General features: G+C 44.2%; 1 protein-coding gene across 1 annotated transcript; it reads left to right on the top strand.

The window, feature by feature from the left end:
• Positions 1-27,211, top strand: SEPHS1 (selenophosphate synthetase 1). Its single transcript, XM_012765712.2, has 9 exons — positions 1-291; positions 2,842-3,109; positions 9,292-9,395; positions 11,747-11,854; positions 12,905-13,059; positions 16,150-16,240; positions 19,087-19,186; positions 22,817-23,029; positions 25,272-27,211. Exons 2-9 carry the CDS (start codon positions 2,917-2,919, stop codon positions 25,484-25,486), a joined length of 1,179 nt encoding a protein of 392 aa, XP_012621166.1. The 5' UTR covers positions 1-291; positions 2,842-2,916; the 3' UTR covers positions 25,487-27,211.
• Positions 27,212-27,819: the final 608 nt, after the last annotated feature.

Below are 27,819 nucleotides of genomic sequence, written 5' to 3' on the forward strand. Positions count from 1 at the left end.
GCACGCAGCCACCGAGCCGCCCCGGCCGCGGCCCGCCGCCTCGGACAGGGAGGCGGCCGGCCCTGAGGCACCCTCGGCGCCCGGCCGGCGGGAGCGCGGCCGCCCGGTTGGCGCAGGGCCGCGCCGAGCGCGGCGAGCCCCCGCGGCGCCCCGGCCTGGCCCGGGCCCGCCGCCGCCGCCGGAGCCGCATTTTTATTCAGGCGACGCTTAAGGGCGCCCGGCGCGCCCGGTGCATTGTGGGAGCGGCCGCGGCCCGCTCTCGGGAGGAGGCGGAGGGCGCAAAGCGAGCCGGTAAGCGGCGGGCCTGGCGAGGGGGGGCGAGACACCAGGCTTAAAGGGGAACGTGGGTCCGCAGGCCCGCGGCGGCCGTTGCAAATCCCCCTCCGGGCCGCCCGGGACCGCCGGGGAGCGGTGCACGGCCGCCCCGCCAGCCCAGCCTGGAGAGGGGCAGAGCCGGGCTTGCTGGGGCCGCTTTAAAAAAGAAGCGCCGCCCGCGCCGCCGCCGCCGCGCGGGGCCGGGGAAGGAGGGAGGGAGGGCGGGGAGGAGCGGAGGGGAGGGCGGCGGCGGCTACGCAGGGGTTAATTTTTTCGCCCGCCGACATTTTTGCGCGGCGGCGGCGGCGGCCCGCGCGCGCGGCGGGGGGAGCCGGCCCGGTGTCCGGGGCGCGGCGCGCGGCGCCTCCGGGCCCTCCCCGCCCCCCGCCGGCCGCGCCGGCCCCGGGAGCCCCGGCCGGGTCGGCGGGCCGCGCGCGCCTCGCGCCCTCCCCGCGCCGGGGGCCGCGCGCGCCTCCCGCCGCCCCCGCCGCCGCCCCCGGGCGCCCGGCGCGGCATGGCCCGGCTCGGGGCTCCGCGCCGCCTCCGAAGGCGGCAGCCCGCGACTTAAGGTGTCCCCGAGTGGCGTCCCCCGCGCTCGGGCCGCCCCCGCCGCGGGCTTCATGGAGAGCGCCGGGCCCCGCGCCCACGCCGCGGGGGCCGCCCCTTTGTGCGCTCGCGGGCCGCTGGGGGAGGTAGGTCTGGGCCGGCGGGGGTCGCGCCCGTCCCCGCCCCGCCTCGCCCCGCCGGCCGGGCTCCCCGGCGGCTCGGGCTCCGCGCCCCGCGCTCGTTTGAACAAATGGAAACGTGCCCGGGCTAGAAAGGGTTAAACGCTAGCTTTAAATATTCATGTCATTGTTTTAAAGGTGTAAACATGTGGCTTCTGGGTCGGTGTAGACCCGGGTCTTATTTTGCCCCTTTTACGTCCCACCCCGCTTTGTGTAATTACTCCAAATTTCCCCAAGCGCCCCCTCCCCCTCCCCAGCCCCGCCACAAATGTGAGAATTTGTTCTTCTTTGAGGTCGGGGTGTGAGTCTGTGATTCGCGTCCCTCGTTCCATTTGGAATTTTAAAACTCCTGAGCGCCTTCGTGATCCAAGGTGTTTTAAACTTTTTCCCCCTCAAAACTCTGGGAAAGTCAGTCTCCCCCAATTCGCCTCCCCACTTTTTGAGGGTGGGGAGAGGAATAGGGCTTGGAAGTAGGAAAATAACTGGATGCCTCGTGAGTTGGATTTTTTTTTTTTCCTGGTAGTGGTGAGGCGGCGTTAAATGCAAGGCATTTTGTGAGGGAAGCACTTTTGTTGTTTTTGTTCCAAGGCCTTCCAAGTCAAAGTGGTGTGTTCAAACTTTTTCCTAGCTCCAATAAGATGGCTTCAAAAGTCCCCTGTCTGTAACTCCCTTTGCTCGCCTGCTCGTTTTGGGCAGGTTGGTTTCTGGGGATCGTGTTGGAAGGTTTACTCCTGTAGAGTTGTAGGTTTCCCACTGACTTTCCTGCTCAACTGTTCATCCCAAACATGTTTTTGTAACGAGGACAGTCTGGATGACTGCCCATACTCGGGCTTTGTGAGATTTATTTTAAATGAGTGATATGCTTCCCAGGGGATGGAAAACTCTATAAATGGGAATTATGTTCTTAATCATAAATTTTATGGGGAAAACTGACCCTAAAACTTGGGGTGTCTGTAATTCTATGCCCAATAAAGCATCAGTCTGGAGGTTTGTAAACCCTAGGAGCACATGTTGGTGTTTGCATGAGCCCCAAAGGCTACAAAACTTAGAAGGTCTTAGTCCAGAAACTTATGGTGGTACCCAGTACTATAAATGCTAGTGGTTTAGTATGGTTAAATTTACTGTATTAGTTCTGCAATGAAATGGTAATGAGCAGTAGCATGTTTTGTCAATGATGTGTGTACTGGTTTGTTGGGTGGGATGTTTGCTTTCTAGGAAATAGCATTGCATTAAAACATCAGAGAACTTTCCAAGCGTTCTCTTGAAGAACACAAACCTTGCTGTGCTAAACAGCCATTCCAGTTTTTAAGTTGTGCCCTTGAGCGAGGCCTCCTGTTCGCTTTGGATGGTGTTGAATACTCCTGGCTCGGAGGGAAAACGTGTTTTTCTAAGATTAGGACTTGGCATCAAAAGGAATTTCGTCCAGTGCATTTGCATGATTGTCCTTTTCCACTAAGTTTCTGTATTAGGCGGTTCGCTTTTTGCTGCGTGAGATAGCAAAAGATACCAAAAGGTTTTCCAGAAAAGTCACCTTAGTGGGAATCTCTACTTTCTAAGCCATGGTGCTCCCTGGTTGACAGATGAGGGGACAGGCAGTACAGTTGTAATGCTGCACCCTAGAAGAACCTTTGGGACCTGCTTACTGTTCAACCTACTGTCCTGTCTGTATGAATCACTGTGATGAGAGGATCAGGAGCCCTGAATCACATTTACTTTTTTTCCCTGTCATATGTTCACCCGATCCTTGACAGCACCTTGGGAATTCTTTGAATGGTGTCTTTGTGTTTTGGCAATACCTTAGGTGGATCTGTCACGAACTCAGCCAACCAGGAGAGGGAGGGGAGGGGCTGAGCTGTGAGGAGTGGGCCCAAGAACCATGTCTACGCGGGAGTCCTTTAACCCGGAGAGTTATGAGTTGGACAAGAGCTTCCGGCTAACCAGATTCACCGAGCTGAAGGGCACGGGCTGCAAGGTGCCCCAAGATGTCCTGCAGAAATTGCTGGAACCCTTGCAGGAGAACCACTTCCAAGAAGATGAGCAGTTTCTCGGAGCTGTTATGCCGAGGCTTGGTATGTATACTGTTGTTTCTTTGACGGTCTGCAACCCATCAGTGAGTCAAAAACCAGATTTCTCTACTTATCTCCTCCCATGTTGGGTTTTTTTTTTTCTTGTTTCAATTTTGGTAAGGATTCAGAGAGCAATCTAATAATAACTATGTTATGTTGTTCTAACTTATTTGGAGGAAGGACTTGAAAAGCATTAAGATATGCGCTATAACGATTTTTAAACTGTGGAGTATGCAATTGAGATAATTATATCACAGTAAAAGCATGTTTTAATTAAATTAAATTTTCTGCTTAGCTGAAGATTAAGCGGAAACTCCTTTATGCCCTTTTCCTGAAATGACCCCTAAAATGCTTACATTCTGTTCATTGCTCTAGGAAAGGCATTACTTTAAGCATCCTCCTCAGTACTTGGAGAACAGTGACTGTTGGGGAGGAATTGGGGGTACTCTGCAGTGTGCATTCATTGAAAATTTTGGGGTGGAGGGGAGTGGGGGACAGGACTGCACCAGACACAGAAGGGGCAGAGATGACCAGATGAATTTGTACTTGACCCCAGATTGTCATCTGGGATCCAGGGCAGTGTTTTTTTCCCTGTTAAATTCCTGATGTCAGTAGCAGTTTCTTTTTTTCCAGAGAGCTTGGAAAGAAATTCTGGGTGCTTGGGATATTGTTTATTAATGTTTATTGTGTGGCTTATTAAGTACCTGATGCACCACCATGATCACTTTGCCTGTACATGTTTGACGTGTATTCTAAGGATTTGGGTATTCTGTAGTGACCTTGTGACTTGATCAGGTTTCTTACCTAAGGTTTTCATTTTCTTTTTGCCCATTATTTTATTGTAACATCCTGTCTGACCACATTGGTTTTGAGCTCAGGGTATAGATAAAAGCAGAGTTGACTTGGTTGGGAAGGAGGAAAACTTATACCCCAGGCTCTAGTGGCCTGTAGGACTCCAGGAGCTCAGTTTGAAAACTGTCCCTCTTGTCCAGCTGTAAGCTGTGGGGAAATAATAGTGAGTGAGTTTGGTTCCATGTCTGCTTACTTGCCAAGAAATTAGAATTCACTGAGGAAGCTCTTAGGTCACTATCAAGAAAGATAACTATTGGCCTGGCGCGGTGGCTCACTCCTGTAATCCTAGCATTCTGGGAGGCTGAGGTAGGTGTATTGCTCGAGGTCAGGAGTTTGAAACCAACAGCCTGAGCAAGAGTGAGACCCCGTCTCTACTATAAATAGAAAGATATTAATTGGCCAACTAATATATATAGAAAAAATTAACCAGGCATGGTGGCACATGCCTATAGTCCCAGCTACTTGGGAGGCTGAGGCAGCAGGATTGCTTGAGCCCAGGAGTTTGAGGTTGCTGTGAGCCAGGCTGACGCCATGGCACTCACTCTAGCCTGGGCAACAAAGCAAGAGTGAGACTCTGTCTCAAAAAAAAGAAAGATAACTATTTAATGTTCAAAAACTAAATCTTGGCCGGGCGCGGTAGCTCACGCCTATAATCCTAGCACTCTGGGAGGCCGAGGCGGGCGGATAGCTCGAGGTCAGGAGTTCGAAACCAGCCTGAGCAAGAGCCAGACCCCGTCTCTACTATAAATAGAAAGAAATTAATTGGCCAACTAATATATATAGAAAAAAAAAATTAGCCGGACATGGTGGTGCATGCCTGTAGTCCCAGCTACTTAGGAGGATTGCTAGAGCCCAGGAGTTTGAGGTTGCTGTGAGCTAGGCTGACGCCACAGCACTCACTCTAGCCTGGTCAACAAAGTGAGACTCTGTCTCAAAAACAAACAAACAAAAAAACTAAATCTTAAGGATGAAGTAATAATTCCTACTTATAACTCCCCGGCACTGTCACTTAGTAGTCAGTAATGTTGTTTAACCCTCCTGAGTCTCAGTTTCCTAATCTATGAAATGGGATAATGGTACTGTTAGACATTGTGTGGGTACCAGAAATTTTCTGTGTATGTGTACAGTGTGCATTTGGTATTTGTACCTGCGTGCATAATACATGTGTGTATTTGTATGCATTTACATATAGGTTTTATATGTATACACACATATGTATGTTTATGGTTTTAATTTTTTTCTAATTGAATGTCAATATTTTCTGGATTCTGAGATGGTATAATTGAAGGGTGAACCAAAACAGCTTTTAAACGTGTACATGTTTATTGGATGTATCGTAATTAAAGAAATGTTAAATTTGTTGCCTAGTACTTAAGAGCTATCACGTATTGATTACCGATGGTGGTGGTGGTGGTAGAATGATGACTTGAGTTATTTCTCTCAATGGAGGTGTCAATCTTGCTAAAAATGTTCTAGAATTCCCATTGCTTCTTTTTTTTTTTGGAGATAGTCTTGCTATGTTGCCCGGGCTAGAGTGCCGTGGCGTCAGCCTAACTCACAGCAACCTCAAACTCCTGGGCTTAAGCAGTCCTTCTGCCTCAGCCTCCCGAGTAGCTGGGACTACAGGCACGCGCCACCATGACTTGCTAATTTTTTCTATATATTATTAGTTGTCCAGCTAATTTCTTTCTATTTTTAGTGGAGATGGGGTCTCACTCTTGCTCAGACTGGTTTCGAACTCCTGAGCTCAAGTGATCCTTTTCCCTCGGCCTCCCTGAGTGCTAGGATTATAGGTGTGACCCACCTGCAACTGGTCTAGAATTCCCCCTTAGTTCTTGGTAATTAAACCTTAACTGTCTGATTAAGGCTGCCCCCAACTCTGTGGCATTTTCCTTCGGTCCTGCTTGCCCTCTGCCTGGACTGCCCCTCTCTTTCAGTTTGAAACCCTAGTTTTCCAAGGTCTATAACCCATCTCAAGCTCACCCCTCCTCTCTTCTTTCCTTGAAATTTAGTAGGTGATTTCTAGACTGATAGTTAGAGACCAATGCTGTCCAAAAGTAATACGGGCAAGCCACATGTGTAATTTAAATTTTTGCTAGTAGTCACATTTCACTATTTTCCAAAGTAAATCTTATAGACACAGAATAATCAGCTGTTGGAATTATCAATTTGGGGATAATCCATTCAGTTAAAGTGTGATTCTTACCCTATTTCCATGGAGGTGCTAAAGAGCATTGTTACAGAAATTTCTGAGAGACTGCACACATAACTGCTGTTTGATATGAATGAATGAATCGTATGAATTATACATGTTCTTGTCTGACAAATGAAAACTGATCACTAGTAAAGTGTGGTCCTGTTGTCTCAGATTTGTGAGACTTGATATTCTGAAATTCTTCATTCTCTAGCTGGGTCTTCCACCAAGTTTCTGTTTTGCCATGTAGTTTAGTAAAAAATCAGCCTGTCTTCACAATCTGTGGCTTTTTGTTCAACTTGATTTTATTTTTGCATCAGGAAAGATAAGGTACTTGCATGGCCCGGCCTCTGTTAGGGCTGTCGCTGTCATGATACTAGGGTGGGGGTTCCCAGTAGTTTTCTTTTTCTTTTTCTTTTTTTTTTTTTTTTTTTTTTTTGAGACAGAGTCTCACTTTGTTGCTCAGGCTAGAGTGAGTGCCGTGGCATCTGCCTAGCTCACAGCAACCTCAAACTCCTGGGCTCAAGCGATCCTGCTGCCTCAGCCTCCCGAGTAGCTGGGACTACAGGCATGCGCCATCATGCCCGGCTAATTTTTTTCTATATATATTAGTTGGCCAATTAATTTCTTTATATTTATAGTAGAGACGGGGTCTCGCCCTTGCTCAGGCTGGTTTTGAACTCCTGACCTCGAGCAATCCACCCGTCTCGGCCTCCCAGAGTGCTAGGATTACAGGCGTGAGCCACCGCGCCCGGCCTCCAGTAGTTTTCTTTAAGCAAAATATGAAAGGTCATTTTATTTTATTTTATTTTATTTTTTGAGACAGAGTCTCGCTTTCTTGCCTAGGCTAGAGTGAGTGCCGTGGCATCAGCCTAGCTCACAGCAACCTCAATCTCCTGGCTCAAGCAATCCTCCTGCCTCAGCCTCCCAAGCAGCTGGGACTACAGGCATGCGCCACCATGCCCGGCTGATTTTTTTTTTTTTTTATTATATATATTAGTTGGCCAATTAATTTCTTTCTATTTTTATGGTAGAGACGGGGTCTCGCTCAGGCTGGTTTTGAACTCCTGACCTTGAGCAATCCGCCCGCCTCGGCCTCCCAGAGTGCTAGGATTACAGGCGTGAGCCACCACGCCCGGCCTGAAAGGTCATTTTAATGTGGTTCAGATATAATTAATTCTTCTTGTGTTTGGAATTCCACGTTTATGGGGTAGAGTCCAACATGTGACTTGCTTCCTTTTGTACTTCTTCCTTGTTTTTTCTTGCCTGTTGGATGGCAAAGTACAAATACAGCCAGCCCTTCGTATCCAAGGGGTCCTTATCCGTGGATTCACCCAACCACGGACTGAAAATATTCAGGGAAAAGAATAGATGGTTGCGTCTGTACTGAACATGTATATACCTATTTTCCCTTGTCATTATTCCCTAAATAATACAGTATAACAACTATTTACATAGTGTTTACGTTGTATTTGGTATTATAAGTCGAGAGATGATTTAAAGTACACAGGAGGGTGTGCATAGGTTATATGCAAATACTGCACCTTTTTATATCCGGGACTTCAGCATCTGTGGATTTTAGCATGGGGGGTGGGGCTCCTGGAACCAGTCCCCTGAGAATACTGAGGAACAAGGGTACTTTGTGAAAGGGCAGAAGGGTGTCCCTCCGAAGGGGGTGTAGGGAAGCACTCAGTATTCAGCTTACTTGGTGGGAATGCCAGTCTGAACTTGTAAAATGCCAGCATTACAGGTGAGTTTTAAAGAAATGCAGCCTACGGTAGCTAGTCTGGACTACTTCAAAACTGATTTCAGGAAAAAGGAATTTCTTTGTAATTAGCCCATCAGTTTTCCATGCTATCTTTCTAACTATTTAGAAATACCTTTTATTTCTACCTTTTATTTCTAAATTTCTCCTTGGCTTATTTCGCCGTTTTCTTTTTTAATGGGCAGAAGTTAAACTTAAGACCAGTCCCTGTTCATATTATAGGAGGTGGCATTTATAAGGTTTTTTTTTTTTACTAGGGGAATAACATGAAATCTGAAGATTTCCTCTTAAAAAAGGCTTTTGGGAACCTATAAAAACAGATGGATTACATAGGTGCCAGAGTGGTTATATACATGCTTAATTGGAAATAAGTCGCTGATCTGGCTTTGTCCTTTCCTATTTTTGTCATTTTTATTTTTGACTAAAATGTAAAAGTAACAGCATTCTCTATATGTAAAATATTTTACAGATTTTCTGTTGGGAAAATAGGATAACATCTAAAGATGTAGTCAAAGTAACTATAGATAAAATAACCTAAGTTCCATTTTTGCATGTATATGTTTTTTCATGTATACACACATGTGTGTTTATGGTTTTAATTTTTTTCTAATTGAATGCCAATATTTCCTGGATTCTGAGATGGTATAATTGAAGGATGAACCAAAACAGCTTTTAAATGTGTACATATTTACTGGACGTATTCTAACTAAAGAAATGTTAAATCTGTTACTTGGTACTCAAGAGCTATGATGTGTTGATTGCTACTGGTGATGATGGTGGTGGTGGTAGTATGAAGACTTAAGTTTTGAGTTATTTCTTTCAATGGAGGGTGTCAATCTTGCTAAAAATGTTCTAGAATGACCCATTACTTCTTTTTTTTTTTTTTTTTTTTTTTCTGGAGACAGAATCTTGCTTTGTTGCCCAGGCTAGAGTGCTGTGGCGTCAGCCTAGCTCACAGCAACCTCCAACTCCTGGGCTCAAGCAATTCTTTCTTTAAAGAATTACAGTTCCTTAAAGAAAGTCTGTATGGTGCCAGGAACATGATACAATAATACAGGAAAACAATACAAGAAAAAATAATCTAGTAAAAAGGGAAATTTTTATTCAAGGCATCATTAAGGTTTAAAAATTGCACCATGTTGAAATTAAGTCTTTCTTGGTGACTACCATTTTTATTCCTATTTTCTATCTCAAGCTAGTTATGTTTCAGGTTGATTTCAGTTAGGCTTCTTGATAGGAAACACATGGCCTGGTTGGCAGGGCGCAGTTTCCATACGTGTCTGGCACAGGCCCTTCCTGTGCAGGCGCTGGTGCTGGGATAGGAGATGGCTTTCCCGATTCACGTGTGGGTGCTGATGACTTCCGTCTCCGCAGGCATCGGAATGGATACTTGCGTCATTCCTCTGAGGCACGGCGGTCTTTCCTTGGTTCAAACCACGGATTACATTTACCCTATCGTAGACGACCCCTACATGATGGTGAGTTTGACCTAATGCGTTCTGTAACTAGAGCTGCTTGTGCGGTCGGTTTTGGGTTGTGGCTGGGGTTTTGTGCCGGTGTGGGTGGGCTTTTGGTTTTGTTTCTGTAACATCCAGATTACACTGACCCCGCCCTGCTTTCGCAAGGGGCCGTGTGACCTGTCCCCTACTCACACTTGGCACGATGCGTAAAGCAGTTACAGTGGCCCCGGGGAAGTCCCTCAGCTGCCGTGGCTGAGGATCTCTGTGTGAGAACACCTGTCGCCGAGTGTCTGCGGACAACACTGTTGTCGTTTTCTTCCTTCTTCCCTGGGCCTTTCTTTCTTTGATGCTCCTGTATTTTAGGATGCAGATGTTGCTATATTTTGTAATAGGAATGATGCTAGATGTTTCCTTCTAGAAATACAGCTTAGCATCTCATCACAATTAGACTTCTTGAACATTTATTCTGATATCTGGTCACTCCACCCACCCAGCCACATACACACCCACCCACCCACCATGGTGTTTTACGTTGCCGTGTGTGATATGTCTCGGAGCCCTGAATTAAAGTTCCCAGCTGCTGATCATGCGCCGCACAGGTGTATTTCCCAATTGTTCTTTGCATGATTGCAGCCAGCCACTCTTTGATCCACCCAACCTTTAATCCCACTTTCCTGCCAGCCAAGAGGAGCCGATGAAGAGATTGGGAATATTCCGTTTGCTATAAAATGCCAGATGTCCTTCCTGGGTAGCAAGGACTCTGGGATTGAGCTGCGCCCATGGGGACTTGAGCACGAGGTAGCCAAATGGACGCTCATGTCTCAGGTGCCAGTGACAAGTAAACAGTTTATTGGAAACCTATACTCCCTCCGCAGATCCATCTGTTCTCTCCTCTAGAGCAATACTCTGGAGACTGGGCGGGTAAGCCACACCCTTGCCCCACCTGACCAGGTGGCAGAGATGGGGCTAGAACCGGAAATGGTCCTTTTTGTAACATCTCCTAAAGTGAGAGTGCCCAGCACAGAAGGGGCAGTAAGTCACTGCCATGCTAACCAGTCATTGGCATCTGTAAGTTGCAGGCCCTGTCAGGCTTGGTGGTGTTGAAAGTGCATCTACAGGAGGTTATTGAGCTGCATTGCTGATCTATTAGGAATCCATAAGAAAGCACAAAACAAGCAAATAAACAGCTATCGGGAATAATACTGCTTTGGAGTTTGATTGTCCTTGTGACAGAAGAAGAAATTGTCATTTTCTCTTTACTGTCTTTAAAAAAATAATGATTTAGACAATGGCAGTGTACACTTTAAAAATCTCCAATGGCAAAAAAATCTTACATTATCACATTTCTGTTGAATTGTATTTTAAACCTCCTAATAAACTGATACAGTTTACTGGAAACTGCTTCTCTTTTTTTTTTTTTTTTTTTTTTTGAGACAGAGTCTCGCTTTTGTTGCCCAGGCTAGAGTGAGTGCCGTGGTGTCAGCCTCGCTCACAGCAACCTCAAACTCCTGGGCTCAAGCAATCCTGCTGCCTCAGCCTCCCAAGTAGCTGGGACTACAGGCATGCACCACCATGCCCGGCTAATTTTCTATATATATTAGTTGGCCAATTAATTTCTTTATATTTATAGTAGAGACGGGGTCTCGCTCTTGCTCAGGCTGGTTTCGAACTCCTGACCTCGAGCAATCCGCCCGCCTCAGCCTCCCAGAGTGCTAGGATTACAGGCGTGAGCCACCGCGCCCGGCTTGCTTCTCTTTTTCTTTCGAAAATAGTATGACTTCAGCCCTGGATGTCTATTTATTTATTTGTTTGTTTCTCAAACAAGATGATTTTCCTGTTTATCTCCTACAGCCTTAAACAGAAGCTATAAGAATTTCTCAATGCAAGTGCACAAACACCATTTCCTTCTCTATAACCACTAAAATCAACATTTTTTAGAAGTGGCTGTTTCTAAGTTTGCTTTGGGACAGTTGTATTCAGACATTTTTACTGCGTACCTCTCTCCCTGAGACCATTGATTCTAACCTTGTCTTGTCATTACTCACCCCACATATACTCCCTCCCCTGTCTAAATAAACCTCGGACTCCTCCCAGTATTTAGAATGGGAAAGAACTTGTAAATTTTCTGTTCTGCACAAGAAAGAAGAGATGGTAACAGAAATATCTGGGAAAAAAGTGAATGGCCTAGTGGTTCTGTGATTAAACAAACGGAGTGTGTAAATCGTGGAAACTGAGGACCATGTCCCAGTAGCTGCTCTTCCTGGAAAGTCCCCTGGCTCTCCTTGGAGGTCATTCTGTGGGCTCACTCTTTGTCTCTACAGATGGAAAGTCCCCAGTTGTCCTTTCTCACATGTCTTCTCTCTTCCCAGGGCAGGATAGCATGTGCCAATGTCCTCAGCGACCTCTACGCGATGGGGGTCACAGAATGTGACAATATGCTGATGCTCCTTGGAGTCAGTAATAAAATGACCGACAGGGTGAGTAGGAGGCGCCCAGCTGCTCACTGGTCTGCGCGGTTGTGGTCGCATCGCTGGCCTTGGTTAGACTTCGTTTCCCATCTGGAAAGTGAGGCGCCCAGGCCATATGGCTTCCAGGATTCCTTCCGGCTCTCCACTTTTTGGCAGTTATCAGTAAATTAAAATGAGGGAGTCTGGCCTGTTCATCTTTTCATCTCTACCACCTGCTCCCTGTCTCTCCTCCGGGTAGACTGAAACCAAGACTTTTCTGTGTATTGGTTTTAACAAAGTTCTGGCCATAGGGATAGTGCCTCAGTGCCAGGCCCGGGGGTCAGGCACCACCCTACGAATCCGGGATAGGTGGCACTTAGGGCCAGGCACCTTCTCTCTTGGTGGCTGGGAGTGTCACTGGTGTAGACAGTGCCGAGGCTGGGCCATCACCTGTTCACGTGCTCGGGCCTCGGTGTGACCTGGCAGTGTCGGTGTCCTTGAACCAGAGGTGAATTTAGATGGTTTTTGACAGGTGCTTGTTTTTTATCCAAAAAGACCCCAGCGGTTTGCCCTGCCTTGCAGAAATGCGAGTTTTCAGTAGGCCCTTTTCTGCCCCATCATGTGTGCTGTGGTCATTGCTTGTGCACTGTGGCTCAGCGAGGGCTTTGCACGCGTGCGTTGTTGGCAGCCCTCAGCCGATCCTCGCAGTCCTTGATAGGATAGAAGCCTCTAGAGCGGGATCCCTGTGCATAGTGAGCTAGCTGGTCTTGGGATCCTTAAGGAGCATCAGAGAGCTAATTGACTTCTCATGGTCGTCACACTTAGGGCCAGTCCTGCGGACTGGTCACATACAGTGTTGTCCCAGCGTAGTTCATATTGTTACCCAGAACATCTTCCAGCATTGATAAAGTAGTTAGGGTGTGAAGTATTCCCTAGCTTTTGTTACATTCTGCCCCGTGTAAACTTTCAGGACTTCCTTTAGGATTTTGCAATTCTTTTAGTAACTACAAATGTAGTACCTTCTTTCTGGGTTTTGAATAGAAGTATTTGACTTTTCATTTGTGTCCTTTTAAATCCTAGGAAAGGGATAAAGTGATGCCCCTGATTATACAGGGTTTTAAAGACGCAGCAGAGGAAGCAGGAACATCTGTAACAGGTGGCCAAACAGTATTGAACCCCTGGATTGTTCTGGGAGGAGTTGCTACAACTGTCTGCCAGCCCAATGAATTTATCATGTAAGTTGATTTTTTTATATAACATACAATTCAGCATTTAAAAATATGCAAGTTACTGGTTTTTAGTATTCACAAGGTTGTGCAACCATGACCACTATCCAATTCCAGAACATTTCCATCACCCCAAAAAGAAACCCTGTGTCCATTAGCAGTTACTTCCAATTCCCTCCTCCCCCCATCCTCTGGCAAACACCAATGTACTTTTTGTCTCTAGGGATTTGCCAATTCTGGACATTTTATATAAATGGACTCATGCCACGTGTGACATTTTATGTCTGGCTTCGTTCACTTATATAATATTTTCAAGGTTCATCCAGACTGTAGCATAAGTCAGTACTGCATTCTCTTTTGTGGCTGAATCATCCATTGTATGGGCATCTCTCACATTTTGTTTATCCTTTCATCAGTCGGTGGACCTTTGGGTTGTTTCCACCTGTTATACTGCTGTGAGCATTCAGGCGCAAGTTTTTCGTGTGGACATAAGTTCCAGCTCTCTTGGGTCTGTACCTAAGAGTACACTGAGTCATATGGTAACTGTGTCTGACTTGAGGAACTGTTAGACTGATTTCCAAGGTGACTGTGCCATTTCGCATTCCCAGCAACAGTGTATGAGAATTCCCGTTTCCCCACCTCCCCTCCCAGGCTTATTTTTAGTCTGTCCATCTGCCTCTCGCTGTCCTGGTGTGAAGTGGTATCTCGTGGGTTTTGATCTGTGTTTTGCATTTGCCTGATGACCGGTGATGTGGAGCATCTTTTCATGTGCTTATTACCTATTTGTATATCTTCTTTGGAGAAGTTTCTCTTAACCAAAGTCATCACTTTCCATATTTGATGTTTTGTTAAGAAAACCTACCTGTTCTATTTCCTGAAGGATGTGGAAACTCCAATTATTTATTTTATTTTTTGAATAGGTACTAATAAGGTGCTATGTTCACATGGTTCAGAATTCACAAAGTGTAGAAAGGACTGTGATGCAAAGGCCCTCACCTGTGCCGGGGCCCCCAGTTTCTCTCCCAGAGGCAGCCTCTTTGCCTGTCCCTGTATATTTTTAACTCACCTACTACTGACATTTAGGATATTTTCAGTTATTTTGACATTACAAATAATCCTCCAGTGAGTTACCTTATGCTTAGATCATTTTTTTGAACATATGAATCCGTAGGTAAGATTTTGTTTTTTAAATGTAATTGCTAGGTTGGATGGTCTGTGTGCTTCTGGTTTTGCTACCAATTTATGTTCGATGAGCAGTGAATGAGTGTTGGTTTCCCCTGCATCCTAACCAGCACAGTGAGGTAACAGACTTCTGAGTCTATACCGTCTATACCGATCTGTTGGGTGGTTTTAACCTCATTCTTGTGAATAAGGTTGAGCGTGTTTTTCATGTATTCTTACCTTTTACCCATTTTTTTAATTGGTGGGAGCTCCTTTTAGGGTCAATATCTGACAGCTTTCCTATTAAGGATCTTGCATTTTACTGAATCAAGGTTTTATTTTCCCAGTGCACATTTTATGTCATTAATTCTCAAACTTTTCACTTAAATGGGACAAAAGACCCTGAATTCCATCTGTCTCACACATTCCAGCTTTCTGGTAGAAAAAGAACTTAATGGTAGCAAAACAGAGAAGGAAAAAAGGGATAAAACCAGTTTTAATGAATTTTTTGCCAGTGCGTGTATGTTTACTCTGTAAAAGATGAATGAGCCTATATGCATGATTACATTTTGTCTAATATTGCTCATAAACTTAAAAATAACCAAACAGCTTTGTCAGGCCAGCACGGTGGCTCACACCTGTAATCCTAGCACTCTGGGAGGCCGAGGCGGGCGGATTGCACGAGGTCAGGAGTTCAAAACCAGCCTGAGCAAGAGCGAGACCCCGTCTCTACTATAAATAGAAAGAAATGAATTGGCCAACTAATATATGTATAAAAAAATCAGCCAAGCATGGTGGCGCATGCCTGTAGTCCCAGCTGCTCGGGAGGCTGAGGCAGAAAGATCGCTTGAGCCCAGGAGTTTGAGGTTGCTGTGAGCTAGGCTGATGCCACGGCACTCACTCTAGCCTGGGCAACAAAGTGAGACTCTGTCTCAAAACAAATAAAACAAAAACAGCTTTATCACACCTACCCTATTGATATGAACTCATAGATTGCATAAAACTATTGAAATGCAAGAACATCAGCTTCATGCTGAGTCCAAATTGAAAGACATTCCTGTCTTCAGGTCTAGTTTTTGGAAAACAGGTTTCTTGTATAGCATCACAAAATTATATTTTTCAAAGCTGAGAGTAGATACAAATAGTATAGGTTGAGCTGGGAAACAGGGTGTTGGTTTGGAGGTCTGTGCCCTGGCTTTTGTTTTCACCAACTTTGGTGAGCATTTGAGGAGTCCAGTGTCAGGCTGTAACAGCTACGTGGACAACTCCTCAAGCTGGGAAAGGGAGAACTGGCAGACCTGTGTCTTGGCAGTGAGGATACAAACACGGTAGATATTTGGGGGATCAGTCGTTGTCTTTTCAGGGTTGCCTTTGTCCTATTGCTGTCTATCACAGAGACTAGCTGGGAGTCTGGGTACCAAGTAGGAAACTCTTAAGAGGTCAGTCTGAGTTTGAGAACCTGGATTCAGAATCACCAAGATGTCAGACCCACAGATGCCAGCCAAATCCCATAACCCGAAAGTCCCACCTGAGCCTTTCATATAAATGATTATAAACAAATCATTCTTTACTACAAAAATCTTGTTGCCTCAAATCACTTTGGAGCTCTGTGGGTCTGTATTGGGAATTACACACGTGCTCAGAGATACTCGGAGGGGAATGTGGGCCTGATGAAAGCTTTGACTGCTGAGTGATTGGCGTCTTTGTACCCTTTTTCTTTAATCTAGTAGGGTTAGGGTCATATGTTTAATGTTTTACTCCAGCAATAGCCTTAGTATGAAGTTGCAAGGCACAATCTAGTACATGCTGGTAGTTGGCTTAAATTTAAATGCAAAACTAAATATATTTCGTACAGAATTTTCCCTTTCCTGTTACAGTAATCATGAGTTTATCTCCTCGGTTAGTTTGACTAGAACGTGCTCTTTTTCTTTCCTTTAGGCCAGATAACGCAGTGCCAGGGGACGTGCTGGTGTTGACGAAACCCCTGGGGACACAGGTCGCTGTCGCTGTGCACCAGTGGCTGGATATCGTGAGTAAACCACTGCGTGTGACGGGCGGGAGGGTGAATGAGTTTTTGGTAAAGTAAGTGCAAGTTTCATGTATTGAATGCTTGATCACAGTAGGTAAGACCCAGCGTGGGGCTTCATGGATTTTCTATAAAGAATTTGGGAGGCTTTGTCTGTTTATTTGGTGCCAGATAGCTTTGTCTTTCACATCTTATCAACATGACTAAAAAAAAGGTGGAAGAGAATTTGTGGAGAGTGTAATGGTTTGGATATAAATAAGGCCAGGGCTGTTGACAGTTTAAATTGTTTTAGTCATGGGGTTTGGGATAGTTTTTGTTTGGTAGTTTTGTCTTTTTAAACTGATTAGTAACTCAGAACATTTTAATAAATAATTCCCTTATGGAGAGTAAATCTAGAATATGAGGATATTTCTCCTGAGCCATTTTCCCACTGAGCTGTAATCTTATTTAAGATTGACTTTTTTTCATTGCCATAACAACTCACAAATTAATAAGATTGTGGTATATTCTCACATACCATGGTGCATTCAATTTCTACAACTATCATCTGAAACTACTAGTCCCGAGAAGCAGTTGAAAAAGAATAATCAATAATTGTATGTCTTTCATCAGCCCTGGTGTATCTTAGCTTGAGATAGCAGAGTAGAGAAATTCTTTAAGGCTGTCACATTCTTTTGCTTTTTTCCCCTCCTTACCTGGTGATGTAAAGTGGGGTGGAAGGTCAGGTCATCACCAAGGATAAGCCAGAGAGGTGCTTCCCAGCACGACTGCCCAGGCCCACGTGACCTGGTTGGGGGGCTGGGGGCAGGTGAGGCAGGGCTGCCAGAGACAGGGGCTTGGGGTTCCCTGAGTTCTCTCCACTCCTCAGTTGGCACCGCCTTTGCCTTTTTTTTTTTTTTTTGAGACAGTCTCGCTTTGTTGCCCAGGCTAGAGTGAGTGCCATGGCATCAGCCTAGCTCACAGCAACCTCAAACTCCTGGGCTCAAGCAATCCTTCTGCCTCAGCTTCCTGAGTAGCTGGGACTACAGGCATGCGCCACCATGCCTGGCTAATTTTTTCTGTATATATTAGTTGGCCAATTAATTTATTTCTATTTCTAGTAGAGACGGGGTACACTCTTGCTCAGGCTGGTTTCGAACTCCTGACCTCAAGCAATCCGCCCGTCTCAGCCTCCCAGAGTGCTAGGATTACAGGCGTGAGCCACCACGTCCGGCCGCCTTTGCCGTTTTTTTTTTTTTTTTTGAGACAGAGTCTCGCTTTGTTGTCCAGGCTAGAGTGAGTGCCGTAGCGTCAGCCTAGCTCACAGCAACCTCAAACTCCTGGGCTCGAGTGATCCTTCTGCCTCAGCCTCCCGAGTAGCTGGGACTACAGGCATGTGCCACCATGCCCGGCTAATTTTTTTTTTATATATATATATCAGTTGGCCAATTAATTTCTTTCTATTTATAGTAGAGACGGGGTCTCGCTCTTGCTCAGGCTGGTTTTGAACTCCTGACCTTGAGCAATCCGCCCGCCTCGGCCTCCCAAGAGCTAGGATTACAGGCGTGAGCCACAGCGCCCGGCCTGCCTTTGCCGTTTTTTAACCAGTATTTCTTAAAATGCTCAGGATTGAATAAAACAAGTTCTAAAGACTGTCTAACAGCACAGTATACTTTCTGTAAAGGTCAGAAACAACCAAGGGCTATATCGCTTAGGCATCTGTTAGGAGAATACTATCTTTCAAAAGGCTGGGGAATGAGTGCAAAATTCAGAATAGGCAACAGGATGAGGGTAGACAGAAGTTACTGCTCATGTCTAGTTACTGCATTGGGTGGCAGGTAATTGGATTTTCGTAATAGTATTAAAAAATAAACAAGTGGGCCGGGCGCTGTGGCTCCCGCCTGTAATCCTAGCTCTTGGGAGGCCGAGGCGGGCGGATTGCTCAAGGTCAGGAGTTCAAAACCAGCCTGAGCGAGACCCCGTCTCTACTATAAATAGAAAGAAATTAATTGGCCAACTGATATATATATAAAAAATTAGCCGGGCATGGTGGCGCATGCCTGTAGTCCCAGCTACTCGGGAGGCTGAGGCAGAAGGATCACTGGAGCCCAGGAGTTTGAGGTTGCTGTGAGCTAGGCTGACGCCACGGCACTCACTCTAGCCTGGGCAACAAAGCGAGACTCTGTCTCAAAAAAAAAAAAATAAATAAACAAGTGAATGGGCGCACGAGGGTAGTTAATGGACTGTGATGTCAGTGTATCCCCGCATCATGACACTAGATTCTTTGAAAATCAGACTGAGGGAAAAAAGAGAATGGCTTTTTTTGTCCTCCTTCTGATGCCTTTTTTGGTCACCAGAGGTTGTCCTCAGTGTGTTTGCAATTAAACTTGTTTTCACTTTCATTGATCCATCAACATAGCTTGACTCCTAAATTCAGTTAAAGTCAGTAAAAATATAATTTGGAAAGTGAAAGCTGGCAGTTTAATGTGGGAGATATGGAGAAGAAACAGGACACGCAAAGCTGTTAATGATGTGATTCACACGCTGCCGTGGAGGGACAGGCTGCAGCTGTGTGCGCGGCGGCACAGCGACGTCCTGCCAGGTGTACGTACCCAGCGACCGTGATACTTCATTAGAGAAATACGGGCTGAGGACAGAAGGACACTATACTGACAGGTCTAATGCAGACTTCAAATACTAATCGCGGAAAAACCAGAGAGTTAGAAAACTGACTTTTCTGTATAAAATTAGATAAAGCTCTCCAGAAGATGACTAAGAAAAATTTGTTGGTCTTTTTTGCCCAGTGGCTAGCAGTAAAGAGTAATCACATTTTCCCGTCTTTTCTCCCTCACTTGTGTTCCTATTATTAGCCTGAAAAATGGAATAAAATTAAACTAGTGGTCACCCAAGAAGACGTGGAGTTGGCCTACCAAGAGGCGATGATGAACATGGCAAGACTCAACAGGACAGGTACGGCATCGGGTGAGGCAGGTTGACAGACGTCCTCAAGTGCTGAGACAGTAAATGTTCCAGGCTTTGCAGGTCACTGTGGTCTCAGCTTCATATTGGTCCCCCCCCCCCCAAAAAAAAAACTCTTAGCTGGGGACATATTTGGCCAGTGACTTTAGACCATCTTCTGCTAGCACCTGTTTGGCTTCCGTAGGTGGTGGGCCTCGACTTACGATGGGGCAGCTCGTGGTTTTTAATCCCACTGTGATGTGAAAGCGTTACACACCCCACAGAAACTGTGCTTTGAGTGCCTGCACAGCCATTCTGCTTGTGACTGTCAGTACAGCATTCAGTATATGACACGAGACACTCAACACTCTGTTATAAAGTAGGCTTTGTGTTCAGTGTTTTTGCCCAACTGTAGGCCAAGTGTTCTGAGCGCATTTGAGGTAGGTTAGGCTAAGCTGCGATGTTAGGTGCAGTAAACGCGTTTTCAGCTTACAGCAGGTTTATCAGGACCTAACCCCATCGTGCCCAAGGAGCATCGGTAATGGGAACCTAAATACATGATGTGTCCTCAGCAGAAAGGAGTGTTAAATGTGACTTGTACTAGAACAAAGCTCGCCAAGGGAATCACCTGATGTAGTTTAAGCACCATATACTCACAGTTTTTATCGGCTTTCATATGTGTATAGAAAGCGCCAGTTACATTTTTATAATTTAGAAGGAAGCACTTCTTGTGGATATTTTGAAGTTCTGACCTGACATGCCAGGCGAACTGTTTCTAGAAAACATCTGTCAGGTTGCTCTATGTAAATGATTTGGAAGCAGACCAACATTACAATGGAAATTGAGAAAATATTTTATTCTGGAAGTAATTTCCAGAACATGGCCCTGAAAGCCCAGAGGTGCCTGCACCCCATCTGCATTTCTGCTAAGGGTAACCACTGAATTTTGTGTATTATTCTCTTGCATTTTAGAGTATTTCTTATCACACAGGCTCATGTCCTTAAACAATAAATCAGTTTCGCATTTTTTTTTTTTACTTGTTTCATCCACCATTTAATGTTCCTGAGAGTCTTCCTTGTGTGTGGCTGTGGTTCAAACATGTCCACATATGTATTTTCCACAGTGTAACCGACTCACCTGGTCCACTGTGGGTGGATGTTGGATTATTGCTATGAACCTCTTGGGCAAGCTTTCTGATGCTCGTGGGAAGAGGGCAGTACTGCCTCAGCTTTTCCAGTTAGTGCCACATTGTTTTCCAGAACGTTCGCCACAGTTTACAATGGTGCACTACATTTTAAAACTTGTTTTTAAATGTATCTTATTTTCCCATTTATTTTACATATTTTTCTATTGCAAAAGAATTATATGCTCATTATAGAAAAGTTTTTAGAAAATGGAAAATAGTAGAGAAAAAGAAATGGTCCATAGTTCCATATTCCCACCACCCAAAAACAGCTTCTGTTAGTATTTTTATGTATTTTTCCCAAACTTTTTTTTTTTTTACATTTGGTTGATCATTTACTGTTGTTTTAAACTAGTAGTTAATATAATTTTTTTATCTATTTGGAGTCTGCTTTTATTCATTTAACATTACTAAATTCTTTTTTCTATATTATCATATGTCCTAGTATGCATACTTTTTAATGGCTAATGTTCTCTGCCAGAGAAGAAGTGCCAATAAATTAAGTTTCCTTTTGCCTACTTCGAGAGATTCATTTTAAAATAAAAATTTTCTGTATTTTTCTAACTTGTAAGTAACTTAAAAGTTACAGATCAAAGGAACAGAATAGAGAACCCAGAGATAGAGCCGCACAATAATCAAACTGACCTTTGACATAGGAGGAAAGGCAATTCAATGGAGAAAAGTCTTTTCAATAATTAATGTTCCTATACGTGGACATCCACATGCACAAAATGAATCTAGACAAGCCTTTACACCATCCATAAAGATTAACTCAAAATGGATCATAGACCTAATTGTAAAACACAACAATATAAAACCCGAAGAAGATAACAGGAGAAAATTTAGGTGACCTTGAGTTTGGCGGCGGTAACTTTTCAGATACGACACTAAAAGCACTATCTGTGAAAGAAAAAATTGATAAATTGGGCTTTATCAGTATAAAAAAACTTTGGCTCTGTGAAAGACACTGTTAAAAGGATGAAAAGACGAGCCACAGACTGGGAAGAAATCTTTGTAAAACATACCTGATAAAGACCTGGTATCCAAAATATACAAAGAACTCTTAACAATAAGACGACAACAAAAAAAAAACAATTATAAAATGGTCCAGAGACCTTAACAGACACCTCACCAAAGAAGAGGTACTAATGGCAAATAAACATAAAAAGAAGCCCAGCATCATTTGTCATTAGGGAATTGCAGATTCAAGCACCAATGAGATATCACTGCACATTTATTAGAATGGCAAAAATCTAAAACACTAATAACACCAAATGCTGGCAAGGATATGGAATGAAAGGAATTGTCATTTATCACTGGTAGGAATGAAAAGTGGTACAGCCACTTTGGAAGATATTTTGGCAGTTTCTTACAAAACTAAATATATTTACCATGTGATCCAGCAATTGTGCTCCTTGGTATTTACCCAAAGAAATTGAAAACTTATATTCACACAGACATTTGCACACAGATGTTCATAGCAGCAGCATTCATAATTGCCAAAGCTTGGAAGCAACCATTTGTTCAGTAGACAAATGGATAAACAAACTGGTGCATTCATACTACAGAATATCGAGCAGTAAAAAGCAATGAGCTATCAAGCCACGTGAAGACATGGAGAAACCTTAAGTGCATATTGCTGGGTGGAAAGAAGCCAGTCTGAAAAGGCTGTACAGTAGGATTCCAGCTACATGACATTCTGGAAAAGGCAAAACTATGGAGACAGCAGAAAGATCAGTAGGGGCCAGGGGGAGGGAGGGCAAATGGGCAGAGCACAGGGCATTTTAGGGCGGGGAAACTGCTGCATGATCCTGTAATAGGTTAGATACATATCGTTACATATTTGTAAAAACCCACAGAATTGACAGCAGGGTGAACTCTAAACTATTGCCCCAGGTAATAGTCACGCGTTAGTATTGACTCAGAAGATGTACTGCCAACTAATGTTAATGTATGCGAAACTAAGGGAAGGGTTATATGCCAACTGCCTGTACTTTCTACTCAATTTCTCTCTAAACCCAAAACTACTCCAAAAATTACACATTCTTTTTTAATTAAAACACAAAAAGATTAAACTTTTAGGCAATTAATCTAATTCATCCCTAGCGAGAGTACCTTGATTTTAAGTTAGGCATTCTTAAAAAAGTCCAGTTCTTTGATTCTAGGACAGTTTTGCCAGGTTTACCTTCCATTGAGATTATAATTCCTCTGTATAGTTTTTTTTATTAACTGGAAAATTACTACTGACTGAAGCTTCTGATAGTTTCCAGGTGGTTCAAGTTGAAATAAAAAAAATCAGAATTTCACTCTGGTTTGGTTTGATTTTTCAGTGTATTACATTTTCACTATTCCTGTATGTCATGTCCCTGGTAGATGAGGAATTTTCAGATCAGTTGTGTGTGTGACTTGAGTTGAGAAAGGCATTTTTCCCTCAGAGTCACCCCTCTGTCCCCTCTCAGCCGCAGGACTCATGCACACGTTCAATGCCCACGCGGCCACCGACATCACAGGCTTCGGGATCTTGGGCCACGCGCAGAACCTGGCCAAGCAGCAGCGGAACGAGGTGTCGTTTGTGATTCACAACCTTCCCGTGCTGGCCAAGATGGCCGCGGTGAGCAAGGCCTGCGGGAACATGTTCGGCCTCATGCACGGGACCTGCCCGGAGACGTCAGGTACAGGACGCTGGGCCCAGCCTCAGGATTAAGCTAGTGAGGCTGATGGAAAGTTCCATGAGGAAGAAGCAGCCCAGGCCATGCCTGGGACCCCACTTTGTAGGGCAGCCTGGTGGCCTGGGGTCCTCCTGCCTCCCCTTTGCTGCAGTCCCCTTTGTCCTGGGTGTCCTCGAGCAGTGTTAAGTCAGGTGACCTGTGCTCTCCTTTCTCATGTCAAAATGCGGAGATGGGCTTGGGAGAGGGAGAAGATGGAGGAAATAAGTCATTATTCAATTTTCATCGGAAACTTAGCATTTGAAATAAATTCAAAGTGCCATTTTTATTTTTGCCTTCTTTTCCTCTTTTCTCTTTACCTTGAATCCTGTTTCATCTTTTAAGGCTCCCTACTTTTTTCCCCTGTTTTTAGTTTCTCTTATTTCTGTTTCCTTTTTTCTAGAATACTAGTTTTGTATCTTGGCAAAGGAGTGAAATTACCTGGGAATTTTAAAAATCCACAGGCCTAGACCCAGCCTCTGAAAAACCTGGTGTGATCTGCCCGGGGTGGGGGTGGGGGTAGGGGGGGAGAGATCTAGGCCTCAGTGACCATAAATGCTGCCCGGATGATTCGGGCGTAGGTCAGAGGCGGTGACCACACTGCTGGGCCACAAAGCCCTGCTCACCTTAGCCCTGGACGGTGGGTGGCGTGGGGTGTCAGGGCTCTGTGAGCCTCTCATAGCCTTTAGAGAGAGAAGGCCCTTTAGATTCCCATTTAAGAAACAAAATGTTTTCTAGAAGTAAGCCCCAAGAGGACAGAGATTGTTCCCTGCTGGTTGAATATCTGGCTAGAACAGGGTCTGCCACCTAGTGGGAGTTGAATGGATGTTGAATGAAATAATATCGCCAATTTGTTTCCTTTATAGATATGAGAAGTTTTTACTTTTTTGTAGAGTAGGATATACATTTTTTTCTGATTGTGTTATTTCTACCTAGAAATAAAATGTTTCAGCCTGGCTGCTACAAATAGCAACAAAGGTTTAATTTAATTAATTATTTAATTTTGAGACAGAGTCTCTCTTTGTCACCCAAGCTGGATTGCAGTGGTCCGATCATAGCTCACTGTAGCCTCAAACTCCTGGGCTTGAGTGATCCTCCTGCCTCAGCCTCACAAGTAGCTGGGACTATCAGTGTACATACTACTGTGCTTGGCTAATTTTTTCATTTTTTGTAGAGGTAGGGTCTCACTATGTTGTCCAGGCTGGTCTTGGACTCCTGGCTTCAAGCAATCCTCCCACCTTGGCCTCCTGAAGTGCTGGGGTTACAAGTGTGAGCCACTATGCCTGGTTACAAAGGTTTATTTTAATGTATTTTTATTTTCTCTGTTTTGAAGATAATCCCAGAGTCAGGACTAGAATCTAAATACTTTGAGGCAAACACTCTTTCATGAGTCTTAAATTTTAAAAAAAAACCCAACCGCCACCAAAAAAATGTTCTTGGTAAGATGAAAGAAGCCTTGTAGACAGTCAAATTAAAAAGCAGAAGTCACTATTTCCTTCAATGTAGCATGGAAAAAAGAGCTACCACTATCTTACTTATTGAGCCCTAAACATCTTCTCCTATGAAGCATTAAATGGTTCACACATAGGTCATTTCACAGTTTAAAGTTTGTTAGTTTGTGGCCGGGTGCGGTGGCTCACGCCTGTAATCCTAGCACTCTGGGAGGCCCAGGCGGGTGGATTGTTCAAGGTCAGGAGTTCTAAACCAGCCTGAGAAAGAGCGAGACCCCGTCTCTACTATAAATAGAAAGAAATTAATTGGCCAACTAAAATATATATATACAAAAAATTAGCCGGGCATGGTGGCGCATGCCTGTAGTCCCAGCTACTCGGGAGGCTGAGGCAGGAGGATCACTTGGGCCCAGGAGTTTGAGGTTGCTGTGAGCAAAGCTGATGCCACGGCACTCATTCTAGCCTGGACAACAAAATGAGACTCTGTCTCAAAAAAAAAAAAAAAAAAAAAAAAGAATGTGTTGGTTTGTGAGTGTATGTGTGTTTTAACAGAGTGAGAGTTTACCAAGACATTGCCTAATTCCTTGGTAGTTCTGCAGAACGGAGCAGGCTTCTTAGTTGATTGGGAAGAGCAACTTGCAAATAGGAGCAAGTTGTTGATGGAACTTGGAACCGAGCAGAAGCTTTTTAGAAGGATAGAGGCAGAGAAGCTGCTCTGATGTCACAACTCATGGCATTTCCTTCTTTTCCTTTGCCAGGAGGCCTTCTGATCTGTTTACCACGAGAGCAAGCAGCTCGGTTCTGTGCAGAGATAAAGTCCCCCAAATACGGCGAAGGTCACCAAGCATGGATTATTGGGATTGTAGAGAAGGGCAACCGCACAGCCAGGATCATAGACAAACCCCGGATCATCGAAGTCGCACCGCAAGTGGCCACTCAAAATGTGAATCCCACACCCGGGGCCACCTCTTAATCTAGACAGAAATAGCTGTTTGGTTTTGTTTTTAAATAGATCTATTTCCTTTATCATCACTTCAATTAAAGACTATAAACAACAAAAATCTCATTGTGTCTACACATCTGGTGACCTTAGGTCGATTTGTGAGTGGATACAATTAATAAAATAAAATCCATTGCCTTTTTTTCCTGTTACATTAACTGAAGATGCACCTAATCTTGAGGCAGCTTCTGAGTTGAGAATTATATTGTTATCCAATACTGTTGATTCATTTTGAATCTTTAGACACTTATCTCTTGCCGCATAGGCTCTTTTTAAAGGTGCTTTCACATAGCACAGACATTACCAATAGTAGTGTCAAATAGCAGTTTGTGTCTTTTCATTTTATGTATATTTATCATATAAGTCTGATCTTTTTTTTAAGTGTCTTGAATGGTGTTCTGGAAAGACAGCATTGGTAAGTGGCACACAACAGTATCCCAGTAGTAAGAGGGTTGCATGATTCCTTTGAGTCTTTGATTTGTAAAGCCTGATCTTGTCATTCGAGAGCATCTCGGACCCAGGACATTGTCCAGTAGTGCATTCAGTTCCACAAGGCAAGTGCTTCACGCTGCATGGAAAGCACTTGGAAGACAAAAAAGAAATCCTATTTCTTTTTTTGTAGCCTTCCTGATATTTACAGTAATACCATTAACTGTTTTCTTTGATAGCAAAAAAAGGATACTTTTTGCAATGATACTATACTGTTCTATAGTGCAAGAAGGAATTGCCTTCCAAAAGGGGGTTCATGTATAATACTCATTTACAATTCAATATATAATTACGCAAATAATTTTTAAATATACTCAATAATAAAGACTGTTCTGTGGATGGTAGTGTTTAATACATTTTATATTTTGTATAGTAATTTCAAGCCTTTTGTTTTCTTAAAATCAGCAGCTATTTAGCCGAATTCTTAGCATTATTTTGTCCTTTGCGCCAGTATTTTTTGTGCACGCTTTTTGTGATCTGTGTTAAAAATCTGCATTGCCAACATTGCAGCTTGAACTTAAAACTTGTTATTCAAATAAATATTTAATTTTTTTAATTGCTCTTGTATAATCAGATGCCCCTTTTAGTATTATTTTAGAAGCATTGGGAGGATTTTTGCCTAAAGTACAATTTATCGGGGAAAACTAGATTTTAGTTTTATAAAACTTTCAAGTCTTTCATGGGACCTATATTTTCTTGAATTAAATTTTGTAGTTCTAGAATAAATAGGCAACCTAAAAAGGTGTTATCTGTGTTACTTAAAACCAGAGGCTTTCTTATATTTTAACCTACTAAACAATCGTGAGGGATTCCTGTCACTAAGCACAAGGGCACCGAGTCCTCAAGTGTTTTGTCTTCGTAAGAGAAAAAAACACCACTTCTTTCAAGTTTTCCGGATGCTTCCTGGTTGCAGGCACCAAAGCCGAGCGTGTAGACCGATCCACTTCTTGCCAAAGGAAACCACCGCTGGAAAGATGAAGCTCCCTGGCTTTAGCATGGATGCCCCTCCGCCCTCAGGAACCATCTAGCAGCCTTTATGCATGTGCAGCTGGAACTCGGGCCACAGCATGGTGTGCAGTACAGAAGAGGCTGCTGCAGAACTGAAACTAATGGGACATTTTATAGGAATTTATACAGATGTTGGTCCTCCAAAGCTACAAACCAGTGGTCTGCAAAATAAAATGTGTGGAAACCTCTGAGTAAGATAAACATACTGTTGAGCTTTTTTTTTTTCCCTCCACCCCCCCCCCAAACAGTGATGACTAAATCTGAACCACTTTCAGTATGGAGTATGTCCTGAATGCTGTGCTTTCCTTGGTGGCTGGCCTGTGGAGAGGAAGTGAGCTAAGTGGAGTGTGCACTTAAGGATATCAGCTTCGTGAAGAGTCATGATTATAGACAGTGTTGGGTACTTAGAAGTCCCTGTGGTCTCTGGAGGAAGAACTGTCTTTAAAGTGTGTTTTAGAGAGTGGGGCAGACCCATCCGCATTAGAATCACCTCGGGGTCTTTGTCAAAAGCACACTCCTCTGCCTGGTTCCCCAGACCTCCTGACTTAGGGTTTCAGGGCTGTGGGACTAGGAAATATCTTTTAAATGAGGACACTATGGGCTACGCCCCCTAAAATTAGAAAACCTCAGCTCAAAAGGAATATTGCAGAGGAAAGGGAGGAAAGAAAGTGGAGTTACTTTTGCAGTATATATATTTTGCAGTAATTTTCCTCAGAATCTTGACCATTCTGTTTATTTCCCATGTCTGAGCTATGGCCCAGCAAGGGGGAAAAAAGACCTGTCTCTTGAAAGTTCCTTGAAGAATGAAG

The sequence above is a fragment of the Microcebus murinus genome, chromosome 25, assembly GCF_040939455.1.
Source record: "Microcebus murinus isolate Inina chromosome 25, M.murinus_Inina_mat1.0, whole genome shotgun sequence".
Lineage (NCBI taxonomy): Eukaryota > Metazoa > Chordata > Mammalia > Primates > Cheirogaleidae > Microcebus > Microcebus murinus.

Bases quoted from the DNA above. Each gene is read 5' to 3' on its own strand.
- SEPHS1 (XM_012765712.2), top strand. From the start codon at position 2,917: ATGTCTACGCGGGAGTCCTTTAACCCGGAGAGTTATGAGTTGGACAAG. The intron at 9,396-11,746 runs GTGAGTTTGACC...CTCTCTTCCCAG, and splicing joins TAGACGACCCCTACATGATG to GGCAGGATAGCATGTGCCAA. The intron at 16,241-19,086 runs GTGAGTAAACCA...TCCTATTATTAG, and splicing joins TGCACCAGTGGCTGGATATC to CCTGAAAAATGGAATAAAAT.